The sequence below is a fragment of the Cheilinus undulatus genome, linkage group 22 (assembly GCF_018320785.1).
Source record: "Cheilinus undulatus linkage group 22, ASM1832078v1, whole genome shotgun sequence".
NCBI lineage: Eukaryota > Metazoa > Chordata > Actinopteri > Labriformes > Labridae > Cheilinus > Cheilinus undulatus.
In genome coordinates this window covers 6,298,911-6,316,868 of record NC_054886.1, presented here as the reverse complement: position 1 = coordinate 6,316,868, position 17,958 = coordinate 6,298,911, and the positions used below count along the sequence as shown (strand labels likewise).

Here is a 17,958-nt window from a genome sequence, read left to right as displayed (position 1 = left end):
TGAGAAGTTCAAAGAGGGATGTGAAGAAGTGGAAGACAACCCTAGAACAAGAAGGCCTGCAATGAGCAGGACTGAGGCAAATGCTGAGGGTTTGAGGCAGGTGATGCGTGGCGATCGTCGGCTGACTGCTCAACTGATTGCAAGTGAGCTGGGCATGAACTGCAACAGTGTCTGGAAGATTATCACCAATGATTCGGGCATGCTGAAGATCCACACAAAGATCTGTGCCAAAGATGATGAATGAAGACCAGAAGGAGCGGTGCATGCAGGTGCGTTAGGATATTCTTGAGTGCTTGAAACCGAACCAGACTTGCTAGGTAGAGTCATCACTGGTGATGAGTCACGGATCTTTGAGTCAAACCACAGACCAAGCGCTAGATGCTTTCAGCGGAAGAGTCCAGAGTCAACTGAGGCCAAAGAAAGCAAAGCTCAAGGGGGTCATCAAAGGGAACCGTTTACTGGATATGGAAGACATCAAGAGGGCTATGATGACAGAGCTGTGGAGAATCCTGGGAAAATCCTTCTAGAAGTGCATGCAGGCATGGCAGAAAAGGATGGGAAAGTGCCAAATTTTTAGACAGTATTGTTAAAGATTCCTGCTGATGTTTTTTTTTTGATAGTAGATATTTGGAAGATGTTTCATTCTACTTTTGTCTCATTTTTCTTGACCTCAGGCCAGCATAAATAAAAACGGGCTTATGTTTCCCCACTCACCTGAATACAGACATCTGTGCTCAGGAACAGAACAATGATATTCAACTAACAATGATACTAACAATGATACTAAAGCAGGCCAGTAGCAGAAAGGGGAGGGGATTCATTTACACCCCGGCATGGTATAAAGCTCGGCATTGGTTCATGCAGGACATGGTAATTATACAGATGTGTTTCCCTGACTGCCAGATGATTCAAAACTGAACTTCCTCCACCCCAGCCTCCTCCTTTATAACATAAAGCTTGTTACACTTTCATATTGACATAAATACTTCTGTGTTAATTGCTTTTGACTAGTTTAATTGTATTCAGTATGCATTGTCATTAATGTATTCATCTATATGGGGGTGTCTAGCCATGCACTCCCTTAAAAGTCAAAGCAAGCTGCTTGAGAGCATTTTTTGAGCAGAGTCTTCTTCACCAAGTAAAACCGTAGATCTATTTTGCAGTAAAATGTATGATGAGAGTGTTCCTGACTGAAATGTAACAATTGTGTCTAGGGTAAAAGCACCCTTAAAGTATTGTTTTGATTTGCTTGACTTGAGATATTGCATCATGTTAGAGAGCCCCCAAGGCTCATTAGGCTCATTGTAAGTGTGCTCTAACTTTATTGCTTTTTGAGTTTTGAAAATGAAGACCTGGATCCTTATCAAACCCAGTTTAAATCTCCATCCTTAACTCAAAAGAAAGAAAATAAAAATCGCCAGAAGTCAAGGGGTTTTGCAGAAAATTGGAGACAAAAATTCATATTTTCTTCCTCGATGAAGTTCAAACTGTTTTCTCATCATAACATGTTTTCTTTCTCTGACAGACACTGATGAGAAGTCACAGTCAACAACACTCGAGCTCCAGTTGTGCAATGATTAAGTTATTGTGCTGGATTTCATGTACTCTCAGAGTGTTTTGAGACATAATATTCCCATTTTCTGTGGCTGCACTAGGCAGCTGGGATTTCTTATTTTTACTCACTTGTTTGACACGTAAATATAGAAACCCTCTTTTGTCTAAAAGCCTGTTTGCCCAAAGGTAGACAAGGTGGCACAGCTCCCTCCTTCACACAAATATGGCAGCCTTTTGTCTTCCAGGTTAAGGCTATTGAGGCTGTTTCATTCAAGGTATGCGCTTTTTTTCTGTTTTTCCACATCTATTCCAGCTCCTTTATGTAGCCCCTTGTCTTTGTGCAGCAGAGGCGGCTCAGGCTTTTGTGTTCAAACTGTGCCGAATATAGAGCACAAGAGGAAGAGAGATACACAAGCAAAAGCCTTTTTCTGATACTCTAATTATGAACGGCTTTTAGGCTGATACAATTCACCATTCAAGACACTTTATTTCCTTCAAAAGCTTCTTGGAGCTTTTGTTGAAAATTCACCACATACTTTGCTGGTCAGAGAACTGCTTTATGCTCGCAATTATGCTCTAACTGTTATCTGTTAATAGACACCAAAGGAGCTGTTGTTTGAAAAGCAGACATGTATATTTCTCCTCTTTCTGTTTCCTAACCGTCGTCAAGCAGCAGATCTCAGCTGAGCTTTTAAGACGACAGATTATGATTACTCACCAGCAGACACTGAGGTCCCTTTCATCCAGCCAAGCATGATTCAGCCCAGCATTAAGTGACTCACGGATTTGTGTTACCTTTAAGAGAAAAGAACTGGCTCACTTTATGTTTTATTTTGTTTTGAGGAATATTAGTTTGAATGATTGTTTGAGGGATTTTTCTCTGTTTATTTAGTGACCAACTGAGATTCCAGCACACTCCTTAATGTTTCTTTGCAGACAACAGGGCTAGATTACTCTGTAAAACTAAACTGCTTTATGGAAAAAAGCAAAGGCTTAGTTTCAAAATACAAAGCAGGGCTAGTCTCCTAGATTTAAAGTGAAGCTGAGAAAATCCTGAGAACAAGTTGAACTGGTTTATAAGATGCAGTCTGTTTTGGGGGGGTCTCTCAGGGGGGAAATGGTTTAAACTTTCTGCCTGTTTCCATCGTGTTCAGCAAATCCAACAACATGCAGTTTCCAAAAAGCTTTGCAGCTCTTTAGTACCATCTGAATTCATCACATTAAGTTTGAAATCCTGCTAGAATTCTTCATTTTATCTTTAAAATATACTCTTCTTACTAGAACAAAAGCAACAACATGTGTCAGAGTGTTGACCAGATAAATCTGAAATTTGTTGGAAATGTCAAGGGATGAAAGAAGCCCTATACAGTATGTAGTTGTCTGGATACTTCTTAGAGTGTGAATTAGTATGGCAGATTTTTTATTTTTAAGTCAAAACTCCTAACTGTACAGTCAGACCAGGATCCACAACCTGATTTAGGCTCAAGTCAAAGACGTCCTGTCAGACACAACAACATAACTATGTTCTACCCTAGACCAGGGCCGTTTCTTGCTATATGCAGACAGTGCAAATGCAATGCCCACTTTTTTCTTTTCCTACTAAGTATTTAAGATCTATTTTAGTTTTTTCCAAATCAGTATTTAAGATCGATTTTTTTTCTAACTTAGTATTTCAGATTTACTTTATTTTCTTCCTACTCATTATTTAAGATCTATTCTATATTTATCTCTCTCATTTTTCTTTTTTTTTTTTTTTGTTTTCAGTTTTTTTTGTACTATTTTTCTGATAGTGACGTCACTGCATAGCCCGCCCCCTCAAACACAATAAAACAAAGATGGTGTTGTTATCTGGCAGTGTGCAGCAGTTGGGTGCTCCTGTTGTTGTTGGTTGTGTTTGTTATTTGTTGTTGTAGTCTGTCTTGTTGGGCCCCTGTCTCTTTCCCTCTGGTGTACAAAGGGCCTCTCTGACCCCCACACACTGAAAACACACTCGGTTATCATTTTTATCAGTTATTTTGCTTGTGTGTCTCAACTTAGGATGTCTAATTTTGATATGGCAGGTTTTCATGACTGTTTTGCATGTGAAGTGCAACAGATTATGGCATGTTCATGGGTCATCTTATGGATTAGAATTCTCTCTATCATGGTTTGGCAAATTAGGGGCCTCAAAACAGCATCCAGCATAGGACCCTCACATAGCTAGAACCAGCCCTGCCATAGACTTCTGAAGTGATTTTCTGTTTTTCTTAGTTTTTTTATTTTTCTTTTCCAGAAGAACTTCTCTTGATGCAGCAATGCAAATCCTTATATCAAATACGGCCACATCCAGCATGCAAAAATCCAAGGCTTTGAAAAAATACCCTTTAAAACCAAAGCATGAAGGACTGATGGTCTTGCAGTTAAGTAGTGCCCCATGTGTGAAGGCTATAGTTCTCCAAGCAGGAAGCCCAGGTTTTGCTCCAATCCTTCATGTCTATTGGTGATTTCCTACTCAATCCAGTGTTTAATCTTAACATAGAAAAAGGACTCAAGTCATACACACACACTTTGAAAGAGCTAATAGTTTATGTTTGCTATTACAGAAAGAAGAAAAAAATTAATGATAAGGTGTAAACATAGGGGATGGTAGAAAACCCAGCCTTTTCTCACAGTAGGTAAAAAAAAATGGTTCTTCATTGAGTGTTTCATCTCAACAAATCAATTTTTATGCAGTAAGACTCACCCTTTCACCAGCTCCACTACGATGAAGTCGCTCCCGTCTCCAGAGTTGAAGAGTATCAGGCCGTCCGGCGTGGTGGTTTTGAACTGAAAGAAGAGGTGCATGGAGGCGTAAGCTTGTAACGTTGCTAAAGCTAAGTAGCTGCCTTTCGTTCGAAACGTCACCGGATCTGCGATGATGTGGCGCATGCCAAAGCGGGCGTTCAGTTCACAGTAGGAGATGTCTCCGTTCTTGCACTGGTCTAGATAGGGTAAGCCATTGAAAGTCAGGCCCTGGAGATGGCCGATGAAGTTGGAGGGTACCACCGATATGAAGCGGCGTTCAGTCATGATTCCCGTCTCGATGTTGTGGAACTCAAGACGTGTGTGGGCACCAGTCATTTGGCCTGGAATGGTAATAAAAACAAGGACAATGTGTTAACTTCAAATAAGACATATTGCACATTTTACAACCAAATGTTGAAACACATTTTTAATCGCCTAATTTCTAAAACAACTCTAAAACAGAGCATAACTTTAGAAAGAGGCAATAGGTCGTAACACACTGGTAATGGGATCATGTCCCTATCACAGCACCGTTTGGTGCATGTCTTCCCCCACCCTCTCTCTTCATATTATCCGTTTCTCTACAGCTGTCCTACCAAAACAAAAGCACCCTCCAAAAAAGTTTGAGTATGGATGAAAAATTGGACAGATTTTGGTCCCGATTTGAAATTGAGGAGGTGATGGTGGGTCCTGGCACTTGAACAGTAGATCACTGCATGGATGTGTTCAGTTGGGCTGTATTTAAAAAGGTCTGAGTACTTTTGTTTTGGAAAACGCTATGAAGTGGTGGCTAATGCTAAGCTAGCACCAGAAATGATCAAAAATGTATTAAAAAAAGCGTTCAGTGTTGGAGTTACTGGTGTGGATTTAATCTTTAAGACCCCTGCAAAGTCACCTAAGTTCTAGGCTACCCATAAAAGCTTCTGTAAAAGCTAAAAAGGCATGGATAGCGCCATTAGAATGGTGAAACTGAGAGATTTTAGAATTTGTGATTCAAGAGTTATTTAACCTTTAACAACCCCTGTCTCTTCTTGCTGCTTATGTCCAAAGTGTAACAGTTTCAGATTAAGAAATGTACAGGAATGCATGTACAAAGTGACTCACTGCCACTGCTGATTTTCAGCAATTTTTTGCATTTTCTTTACTTTTTAAAGATACGTTTTGGGGTATTTTGTCTTTATTTTGATAGAAGAACTGATTGGAGACAGGACAAATATTTGTTGTTCTGCTAGAGTACTTTGCATCCAATTTAGATTAAAAAAGCACACTTTACTTTGAAAGAACATGATTTTAACTCAACTATGAAAAAATACCTCGGATAGAAAGGGAATGGTTAAAGGGAAATGTTTGATATCACAATGCTGCTTACTGATGATTTTCACCAGCTATCTAGGGGCAGGGGATCCTTATTTTTCATCACTGTCAGAGCAGGGAGATGCTAAAGTGAGCAGTACCCAGCCAAAACCATGCTATGACAACATAATGACAATGTGCCTGAAGGGACAAAGCTGCATGTAAGTTATATTATCAAATATCATGTTAATATCTGGCTTTAACTGCATTGTGATGATCAGGATAAGACAGACAGCCCTGATTTCACTGAATAACTTCAGTCTAAGTCTCCTTTTAAACCTGCTGTGAAGAAAACAGCCTGAGAGAGAAGCTGTTGTTCCTTGCTCTACAGAACAAAATGCAAATTGTGTTTGCTGACATATAGAAAGTAATGAGCTTGGCAGACTGCCTGCTTTAATGCCTTTCATACTCAACCCTGGCCAGTGAGCAAGGACTCCCAGCACATGCTTCCCCTTCTTTCCTGTGAACCAGTTTGTTAACCACTGGGATCTTCACAGGGTCACTACTTCCTTCTGGCCCCAGTATGCCCACTCCTCTCCTTCCCGACATCACACTCACACCTTCTTCTCACTTCTTCCTCTCATTCTTTGTCCTGTCATCTTTCCACCTGAGGCCACAGTACCGTGAGTGCTGGTGACTCTTCCCCATCTCTTGACCTTTCATCCTTCTTTTGCTGTTTTCTTCAGCTAGCAGAGCCTGTACCATTGTATTCTACACTTGGCTGCTCCCTCACAGCGGGCATGTACTCTGGAAACATCTCCCTCTTTCATTTCTCCTAAATTATTTGTAGTCTACCCTTTCAGCTATTTACACATTTGTATGCATTCCCTAGGGGTGAAACTTTTTTGGCAATCATTTCAAAACTTTACATGAGACCAGCATTTTCTCACATCACACTCAACAAACACAGAAGCTTGGTTTGTTGCTCTGCATTTCAAAATATGATAATGTAGGTACACCTAAGCTTCAGTTCTGCCCATGTGGGATCAAATTAACTGGACTGAATGTCCAACCTGTAGGCCAGACTCATGCAGTACAAGAGAGTTGTAATGAATGAGCAACATCCAGTAATGATTTTCAGAAATAAAGCCAAGTGATAAACATTTAACACTGCATGGCGTTCGGTCTTGCAGCAGTTACTAACACATGGTTGTCATTGATGGAGAACCGACCTTTTGCTTGCCCTCTGAGTGGTCTGCAGATCGACCAATCAGATAGCCCCCTCTAAGAAACAGTTTTTGGGCTACTTCCAGTTAGCTAAAACTTTTCAGTGCATTGCGATAAAATTGTGACTCAAATTGGGGTCGTTTTAACGTAGTTAAAAGGTATGCTTGGGGTAGTTGTCATAATCTTGCATGTTTTTATCCCATTTCATGAACTAAAGACTAGCAATAACCACGTCTTTGGATTCAACTCTACTGACAAGCACTCTCAAAATTTAACCTAGTAGCTGTAACGTTACTGAAAAGCAACTTTTATTAACTTTATATTGAATTGTACCATTAACATTGATGTTGCTTTTATGGAACATAAAAACATATTTAAATGCAAAACAGTGGAAGAGTGGTAAAGAAACAAACAAAAAAAGGAAAGAAATTCTGAGATGATTCAAGATTAACATTTTTAAATGTTTGACAGCCCTATTTCTTAGTGATTGATACAGATGTTTGGTAGCCTGGCAACCATTAGCGAGCCAGACGTGTTACATGCAAAGGCTCACTAACCCCTGACATTTTTTGTTTGCTCATCAGGCAACTGTATGCACTTTTTGAAAGCAGTTTGAAAGTCAAATTTAGATTATACATCATTTGGACAAAAATGAAGTAGTTTAACTGAACAAAAAAACCCTCAGTGATCACTTTTTTTAGTCTAATTGCTCTACAAGTGTCAATATCATTCTACAATAATAACATGTATTATGCTGAAAGAAAAGTTGTTTACTTCTGCCTCCTAAAAATGCATTTCTTAACTGTTCAGTTACATTACATAGGTAGGGTTGGAATTTGTTGTAAAAAAGTTACAGATGGAACTCTTCATTTACCTTAAGCACCTAAAACAGATCATGGGGATAAATATGTCTATTTACAAAAATGCAGAAAACAGTGATATTCAGAGAAATGTTATAAGTAGTTTTTGTACTGTTTAATTCTTACTTGAAAAGAAAATGTCTGATTTTTAAATTAAGTTTGGATTCAAGGATTAAAGTTCCATGTTATGATCATTATGGCTCACTTGTTTATCACATATTGTTTTTTGCATTTATCTATCAGAGCACTGATTAGGAACAACAAACATGAAAAACTTGGGGTACTTGAGGAAACATTCTGGGCTTTAGCCCCATTAGCCACCACCTCACTCCACCTATGCAAGCAACACAAACAGAAGTCATAGACACCCTAAACTGGAAATCGATCGCTTGTAAAACTGCAGCATACAAACTCAGGGAAGAGGGTTGTAGAGGTAATGACTAAAGGTTTCCAAATGTTGACAGATTTTTGTTAGTGTTCTATCTCTCTTGCAGTTAAATTACAGAAGATCACTATGTTTTTTATTTTTTTATTTTTTTTAATTTTAATACCATTGATCATTAAAATAGCGGAAATGAGATAACAAGAAACACAGCATTTCCTCATCACTCATTCTCAGCAGTAAGTAGAATCTGATTAAGCTTTTAAGTGCAGGTCTAGTGAATGGCAAATGGCTTCACCTGGTGGGATTTTGTTTCATGGAAAAGGCTATTTTTCACTTTAAAATCTCCAAAATTTGAAGTTTTGACTATCTTGAATGTAAAATTTTAAACTCTAAACTAAGAGTGTCTTTTTTTCTTGTCAATTTATGACGCACTATACTTGAGATTTTTCAGTGTTTTCCATAAATATAAAATTTTATAATCTCAAGACACAAAGTGAGGAAAAGTCTAGCCTTGTCTTTAAATGAAGACTTACAAATGTTATCTGTCCAACTAATTCTGTGCCAGTTTTAATGTTATCAACTATTTTTGATTTTAGTCTCAGTTTTAGTCACATTTTAGTCATTTCCACCCTTTATTTTTAAAACTCAAAAAAATCTTAATCTTGTTTTAATAAATAAAAAGTCTTCACATTTTAGTCTTTAGTTTTGGTCCAAGTATTGAACTTGGTACCAAGTCATGGTAGTGTGTTCTGTGCACCTTGCTAAACCTGGGGTCCCTGCTTTCTACAGCTGAGAGGCAGAATAGATACAGATGTAATTTATTTTGACAGATTTACCCACAGTGGAGAAATATAATGGATTTTGAATGTCTGACAAAAACTAAATTATATTTTAGTCTAGTTTTAGTCATGGAAAAAAGGCTGTTGATGAACATTTTTAAGTCATAGTTTTAGTTGACAAAATCATTCTTATGCACTATTCTGTGCAGAAACATCTGCAGACATACAGAGTATAAAAATCGTATTTTGCTAAAAGATCAGGTTTTTGATCCATATCATCCAGTCCTATTTGAGGGTTGCCTACTCTGTCATAAAATTCTGTAGACTCAGTCTGCTGTATTTCATATTTTTTGACAGTAAGATGAGACAAACTAGGTCTGCTGTGAGAAACATCAGAACCAAAATGTGTAATTAATGTTTATTCACAATCACATAAAGAAACCAATTTTTCTAATGTCAGTGATATTGTTAGATTCACAGATAAACACCTTTTTTTTCCTTTGTTTCCTCACGCAGTTAATATCACCATAATAATAATAAATTAACAAGTGATCCACCACCTCCATGTCTGATTCATTACCATCATAATTACTCACCTTCCACTTTTTAATGAGCAGTTTTAATGAGAAACATCACAGCGGTTGACTTTCTGTCAGCAGAGGTGTTGTTGTGGGATAATACCTGTGGATTTCTGACTACCTTTATTTTTCAATTATCTGCCTTCGAACACAAATTAAATACCTCTGAGCACTGAACCAAACTCACCCTCCACGGTGACGTTATCCACGGACAGCTGCAGCTGCTTGCCTCGCCGCACCACCTTCACCGTGTGCCACTCGTTGTCGTTCAGCTTCTGCCCTGCGAACAGCGTCTCCGGTCCTTTACCTGAGGTAGGGGGGAGAATTCAAATCACAAACGGCACAGCGGGAACGTCGTGTGCGCCTTCTCACGCACCCACACACACACACCCACCCACAGAGTTCATAAACAGTAGGTGGCAGTGCCAGTGGAGAAAACCTGCATGTTTGGGAAACACATTCACACTATGGATTCTGCCTCTACACTGGAAATGAAAAGAGTCAAATATCTGGCCTGACAGAATGTAACAGTGAATGTCTTCTGAGGGGCTCACAGAGCTGTAGCAGGGTGTCATCAAAAACAGTGGGATAAATAAGTCGTAACCAGCTGCGAGAGAAGATTAGAAAATGCGGCTGACGAGGGCTGGGGATTCTGTGTTTCTGTTTTATATGTTGTCATGTTCTGTTTTCACAGTGCCTTTAATGTCTCTCTTTAGCACTTATAGAAACACAATTTTGATGGGCAAAACCAAAAGGTTTAACTCCCTAATTCGCCTTCATTCACCTCTACTACAAGACAGATTGATGCAGAGCTGAGGCTGTAAATTTGCTTATTAGAGGCATATTTATATAATGTTTTCAAGTGTGAAGCAGGCTATTTATACACAGGAGATGACAGAGCCTCATTACGACAACATTAGAACACATTTAAGGCATCAGGGGGTCAGAAAACCCTATGCACAGTGAAGTCCAGCTTGATTAGACTACTGGACAAGTGTACTGTATACAGTGCTGTGAAAAGTATTTGCCCCCTTTCTGTTTCCCGTTTTTTAGCACATTTATCACACTTAAATGTTTTGGATCATCAAACAAACTTTAATAGCTTACAAAGACAATCCAAGTAAAAACAAAATGCAGTTTCTAAATGATTATTCTATTTATCAAGGGAAAAAAAAATCCAAACCTATCTGGCCCTATGTGAAAAAGTAATTGCCCCATTGTTAAATCATGAGTTAACTGTGATTAAACACACTTCTTGGAAAAAGCTGAGTTCAATTTCACCAGCCACACCCAGGCCTGATTACTGCCAAATTTGTTGATTCAAGAAATCACTTAAATAGAAGCTGTCAGACAAAGTGAAGTAGGCTACAAGATCAAAGAAATTCAAGAACAAATCAGAAACAAAGTGTTTGAAATCTATCAGCCTGAAAAGGTTACAAAGGCATTTCCAAGGCTTTGGGACTCCAGCGAACCCCGGTCAGAGCTATTATCCACATATGGAAAAACTGGGAACAGTAGTGAACCTTCCCAGGAGTGGTCAGCCAACAAAAATGACTCCAAGAGTGCAACGACAACTCATCCAGGAGGTCACAAAAGAGCCCAGAACCTCATCTACAGACCTGCAGGCCTCACTGGCCTCAGTTAAGGTCAAAGTTCATGAATCAACCATAAGAAAGACACTGGGCAAAAATGGCATCATGGGAGAGTTCCAAGACCAAAACCACTGCTGACAAAAAAAGAACTCAAAGGCTCATCTCACATGTGACAAGAAACATCTTGATGATCCCCAAGACTTTTGGAGAAATATTCTGTGGACTGACGAGACAAAAGTTGAACTTTTTGGAAGGTTTGCAGCCCGTTACATCTGGAGTAAAAATAACACATTTGATAAAAAGAACAATCAAACATGGTGGTGGCAGTGTGACAGTCTGGGGCTGCTTTGCTGCTTCAGGACCTGGACCACTTGCTGTGATTGATGGAACCATGAATTCTGCTATCTACCAGAAAATCCTGAAGGTGAACATCCAGCCATCAATTCATGACCTCAAGCTCAAGCGCGTTATGCAGCTGGACAACGACCCGAAATATAACAGCAAATCCACCCCTGAACGGTTCAAAATGAACAAAATTAAGGTTTTGGAGGGGCCCAGTCAGGGTCTGGACTTAAATCCAATTGAGATGCTGTGATGTGACCTTAAACAGCAGTTCATGCTGAAAACCCCTCCAATGTGGCTGAGTTAAAACAATTCTGAGAAGAAGACAGGGCTAAAATTCCTCCACATTAATGAGAAAGACTCATCACCAGTTATCACAAACGCTTGATTTCAGTTATTGCTGCCAAGGGTGGCACAACCAGTTATTAGGTTCAGGGGGCAATTACTTTTTCACACAGGGCCAGATTTTTCCTTGATAAATAAAATCATCATTTAGAAACTGCATTTTGTTTTTACTTGGATTGTCTTTGTAAGCTATTAAAGTTTGTTTGATGATCCAAAACATTTAAGTGTGATAAATGTGCAAAAAAACAGGAATCAGAAAGGGGGCAAATACTTTCACAGCACTGTGTGTAGAAGAATGTATTAATAAAAGTACACTTTAAGGACAAAAGTTTTGGCTGTCATACTGTTACATCAACATGGACTGTAATGACACTGCTGTTGGACAAGAAGGCCTTGCTCACAATCTCCGTCCCTGTTATTAAAGGTGCTTTGATGGGGTCGAGCTCAGGACTCTGTGTGGGCTGAACTCATCAAACCATGTCTTTATAGCCCTTGCTTTGTGCACAGGAAGACAGTCAATTAGAAGTATAGCATTGTCTAAAACATCTTAGCCTGCTGAAGCATTAAGATTGGCCTTCACTGTGGTTCAGTAGGTAGTCGGCTGTCCTGCAGTCAGAATGTTGTAGGTTTGTTCCCCAGTTCACTTTGCTCCTACTACTACATCAGTGGCATGTCAATAGGTATAGATGTGACTGAATGGGATTAGCTAATACTGATGGCCAATTTGCCATGGAAAACTGCCATCAGTGTGTGAATGTGGAGAGAATGTCATGAAAGGGAGTGAATGGGTCGGTCTGACAAAGTTGAGTTGTCAGATAACTAGAAAAGTGATATATAAGCTCAAGCCCATCGACCATTTACAGGAGATAAAGGTGGCTAGTAACCTTGCAAAGTAGATGGACACACCCGTTTCCTTGTTTCTCACTAGCAATCCATCTTGCAAAGCTTCAATCTGAACCATTTGGGCCCGGTTAGAAAGTGACAGGAGCAATCAGCGACAAGGGGCAGTACTTTCATGTGCAGCAGAGTCATGACGTAAACAAGCAGCAGCAAGAGCTGGTGCAGTTATGGGGGAAGAGATTAGCGTGGATGCTGCTAAAGCGCCAGTTGTCAGAACTTCACAACATTTCTTCGTTAAAAGAAGAACAAAGAACAGCAGTGAGTTGTCTTCTATTCAAAAACAACAAAAGTCGAGTACTCACATGTCTGTAGTCACCATGTTTCGCGTTGTTCCTCAGTAGCTGCGCACGTGCAGCTTGATAGCGGTGCGTCACGTGTTTTGTTGCTCTGACTGGCCCGTAGAGATGTGATAGACAGAACGTTCACCCAATCATACTCCAAGTTTTTTTCAAAGCCTCTGCCTTTTCTCAAACTTTTCCTATTGAAGCTTTCCTAAGTGGATGTGTGAAACAAATCCATCTGGCGTGTCGGGTTAGGTGGCTAGGCCAATCCCTTAAAAACAGCCTCATACCATTATCCCTCCTCTAAGAAACTTCACAGTTGGCACAGTGCAGTCAAGCAGGAAACATTCTCCTGGCATCCACTCACCAATGTGATCACCAATCAGAAGAGCCGGACTGGTCACTCCCTAGTCCAGTGTCATTGTGCTTACACCACTCCATCCAATGTTTGGCATTGGACTTGACGATGTAAGGTTTGCATGCAGCTGCTCGGAAACACATTTATGAAGCTGTTGCTGCACAGTTTTAGTGCTAACATTAATGCCATACACTTTAGCAATCGCTGACCCCTGCTTTGTGATTCCACGTGTCTTGCGCATCGTGGCTGAGTTGCTGTTGTTCCTAAACTCTTCCACTTTCAGATAATATCGCTTACAGTTGAGTGTGAAATATCCAACAGGGATACAATTTAACAGACAAAAGTCACTGAGGTCATCACAAGGACCCATTTAGTATCACAAATGTTGGCAAATGGAGACTGCATGGCTAGGTGCTTGATTTTATACAACTGTCAAAGTGGGTCTGATTGAGACACATGAATTCAACCATTAGCAGGTGCGAGTTTGAACCCCTAACCTTCTTAAATATAAACAACCAACTCTACCTACTGAGCTGCAGCCACCCTTTCAGACGCTTCATGTAGCTCCCTAGTTGTGCAAAGGTAAAAGGTGAAACAGGATGCTGAGACCTGGCATAAAGAACAAGCTGTGACATCAAACCTCAGTCAACCAGTGTGGCGCCAAAGTAAAAGTTTGTGTATCAACTGATTTGTGTACACACCCAAGGCTCTGTGGATCACTGCACTCTGATCTTTCAAATCAGTTTTGATCATTAATTCAGATCGGTCGATCCTTATATTACTACTATCCAATAAGCTAGTGCTTACTAATGCTCAGCATAGAAATTGGTGTATGTGTAAACTGCTAGGCCAGTTTGGGTGCGATTTATGTATAACTTCAAAGAATATGTCTGACTGGCTCAAAGCTTGTTTGAGGATCCTAAGTAGACATAAATGAGTGGGGAACTGTGGGACTGACAACAAAAAAGGGAATCATCCCTCATATATCTTCAAACATCTGAAATGAAGGCTTGCCGGTAGTGGTGGGTGTGCAGTGTCATGGCATGGGGGTGAAGGTAATCAGCGATAAGAGGGAGGGAGGAGGACTCTGTAAACAACAATATAATGAGGAGAGACTTCCACCTCGATAGCAGCAGAGGCAGACGGAAATAGAAGAACGCCGGAGGAGACCAGTCGCTTCCATTAAGCCGCCGTCTGTGCTCTCTGCACTTTGAGGCAGTGGCGGAGTGAAGCGAGGGCCAGCGTGGCTGGTAAATAAAGGAAGCATGACATCAAAAGACACTGGCTCTCTCACAACATTAACACTGATGATTTGTTTATTACACATCTAATATTAGAAATCCCGCCTCACTTCTGAGAACACTGGCCCTCTCCTGGCTGGTGCCTGAGCGTATTAAACCACGGTGCTCGAGTAGATGATATAGTGCAGACTCGTGAAATATGATTGTCCCTTTCCCAGCTGTGTGTGAAATTATTTAGTCTGGAGGAAAAAGAAATAGAGCCCCATCAATTGAGGCCCAGTCTGGCAAGAACACACAAGCAACTGGAGAATTGTTTTCCCATTTACTCCTGTTACGTTTTTATTATTTAGTTTTTTCCATGGGCTTTTTGTCTCCAGCCACATAAAATTGGGTAGAGAGACTTTTTGCTCACCATGTGTGGAGGAAATATTAAGAAAAAGGCTGCATATTGCTGGAAAAAAGACCAAAGTTGTGAACAAAGAAGTTAAAGCTTGAAAAAAACACCCCAGACAGAAGAAACAGCGACAGCCGAGCCTGCTGATGTAAGATTGTAAAAGTTAAAGGAGTCTATTGCTGCTCCAATGAATGGGAATGGCTACCCTTTAGAATAGGGTCCATGTAATATTTATTTAGCTTGGCCGCTACAAGCCGCAAGAGAGCAGAGGCCGCCGCTGCACATACAGCCAGAGCCATTTGACCATAATACCTTTCACAAGAGCAGGGCAAAGGATATAAATGCTACTTGAGCCGGGCAGGCAAAGTAACAGCCAGCTCAGGGCAGAGGGAGGTTTAAATGCAACAAGGGGCCGTTCAGGTTGTAGGTGCAGAGCATGGCAACAGCAGTACCGGAAGAAAACGCAGGAATGTGAAGGATGCAGGGTCACTGATGCACACGTTTGTTTATGGGAGGTCAACAAGGGGATAAAGGTTGAGGAAGAGCTGGTTTTGATTATGAGTCTGACTTTACAGCGTTATTATTGTAGAGGGATTTTCAAGCAGTTATGAAAGAGTCTATTTAAATAATGATGCCTCTTTGTAGCTAATGAAGCAAATCAGAGCATCAGTAAGAAGATTAGCCATCACTTTATTTTAGCTCTGTTTTCACAGAGTAATAAGGCACCCAGTTAAAAGAAAGAAAAAATGCATCATCTTTGGATTATCCAAAACATTAATGTAAGGGAGAATAAAAAACAGATAAAAAGCTTTAACAGACAACACCAAAGATCAGGCATAAACAAGACAGCCAGGAATTATGTCTTGATTTGTCCTCAGTCTCCTACACAGCTCCAAATATGTCAGATTAACTCTCCGGGGTCCCCCCAGAAAAAAAACTTACACTAGGACCCTTGGGACCCAAAAAGGTCCCTTCAAAAAAAGTGCCATAAAAACCATATAAATTAATATTTTTTCCATTTTTAAAGCTTAAATCTCTTCATCAGAATTACCCCTAATCAAAACTATGAAGTTATTTATTATTTTTATGTTTACATTTTCCAGCTATTTCTTTCATAATGGCGCCCCTTTAATAACAGGAAAACCACATAATATAAAATATTTTCCAAATATGAATTGCAGAGTGGAATGTTTGGGGTGAAGTTATTAGAGCCTTGTATATGTTGATTAATTATAACAACATTTATGTTTTTGCATTATCATTTTTTGAGCAGTAGAGGTTTAAATCAAAAACTCATGACTGGCCCACGACCTATTTGGGCCGTGGGTCCCATGTGTGTATGTGTGCAGTCCACTTTAAACTGTTAGGGTGTGATGAGAATGATGTTTTTAACCTTGGTTTGCCTTTACCTTTTGGAAAATCTCATGCCATTAGCATTAACAAAGGCAAAAAATATTCACTACAGAAATTAAAAAGTGGCTGAAAGGACCCAACTGGGTCCCGGGGTCCCTTGAGGGCTAACTGAAACACATTGCCATGGTGGGCAAACTATCAAAAAAATCAAATTTAATGGGGGACAATTGTGGCTTAGTCTGGAGAGATTCATGCTGTCTCACCCTGCATTTGTGCCCGGCTGCATCATGAGCGTTCTGTAGATGTACTTGCCTAGTTTCCACAAAAATGACCAAGGGTGCCACTGGAGGGCACACAAGTAAGTTCAGACCATTCAAAGGGGACATATTATGCAGAAATCACTTTTCATGCTTTTCTAACAAAAATATGTGCCCCAGGCCTGTCCACAATCCCCTCATGTACCAGAAAATTTTCTTCACCTTTCAGAAAATTGTGTGGTTTGGTTGGCCCTCCCTGCTTGGGAGAAAGTTCCACCTTCCTCTCCTGATCTTACTCTCAGCTGGCAGCTAAAAGGAGGATCGGGAGAGTCACATCCATTAAGCCACAACCATTTCCTGAGAGGGGCAAAGTCAAACAGCTCTGAACATTTAAAGCCACAAACACAGAAACAACTGCTCGTTCTGAGCAGGGCTGAACAGAGGGGTTTTTAGACATGCAAAAATACTATGCTGGTGTGTTTTTTCAGCATCAGACTTCACAGGCATGTTTTGGGGACCTCTGAGACCAATATAAACTTGTCTTAAAAGGGTAAAATATGTCCCCTTTAAAACTAAACTGACATGCCAGATAGACTGTTTCATGCATCCATATTTCACATTCATCTACGAAACCTCCCGTACAAAGCATTTTGGATTGACAGGCTTTCAAAAATGTCTTTGAAGTTGACTGGACAAACTTTGGCTATTATGGGCTGATCAGAGAAACAAGACAAAAAAAGTTGGCATGTGTGACTCCAATAGCAGCGTGAGCTTTACAGGCTGGCACTGCCAAAGTTAATGAACTGTGGAGCAATTTGTTGGAATAGACTCGTGCCGAGGCTGGTCGGAAGAGCTACATCCAAGCTAATCGCTCCACTGGCATGATGATTTCCATTTCAATCAGTTTACAGCGATAGCTGTGAAGTACAGACCCACTGCTCTCGAATCCTGCTGCCCACCTCTGCTGGTTGCTTGATTGATGGTTCTTTAAACCAGCTTTTCAGTTTAATTTACATGACAGCCTACCCCTATTTTCTTTAAATGCATGATTATGACTGCACAAGGGGGAAAAACATAAAAAAAAAATGGTGTTTCCAGCCTGGCCTGCCATGCTATGTACTGTATTTTAGCATGCTTGGAGCAGTGAAGAACCACTTGCAATGCACAGGTCGTTAGCAAGTTTCTGATGTCACACGATGGCACAAGAGGATCTATCCAACTATTTCAGACAAATATCTAGGTATTAAAAGTGTGGCTTTTATAATGGATTTTAAGGTTCTCCACTGGCTTGATTCCCAGATAATATCACCGTAGGTATTACTTTAGAGAAAAGACTGCCTCCAAACCAGATATTAATAGGGCACATGGAGTTTGGCTTGGTGTACCCAGGTAACACTGCAAACAAGAAAGCTAAGAGCTGTGGCTCAGGACTAAATGAGCTGCTAAGCCTTTAATG

General features: G+C 40.2%; 1 protein-coding gene across 1 annotated transcript in view; it reads right to left on the bottom strand.

Annotated features, from left to right (window-relative positions):
* The window catches only part of nrxn2b (neurexin 2b), a 740,090-nt gene that overhangs the window by 63,017 nt on the left and 659,115 nt on the right, over positions 1-17,958 (bottom strand). The window contains exons 12-13 of the mRNA XM_041780093.1: positions 9,627-9,746; positions 4,277-4,658 (exon numbers count right to left, since the gene is read on the bottom strand). Coding sequence (XP_041636027.1) covers positions 4,277-4,658; positions 9,627-9,746 — 502 coding nt within the window. The remainder of the gene's footprint in view (positions 1-4,276; positions 4,659-9,626; positions 9,747-17,958) is intronic.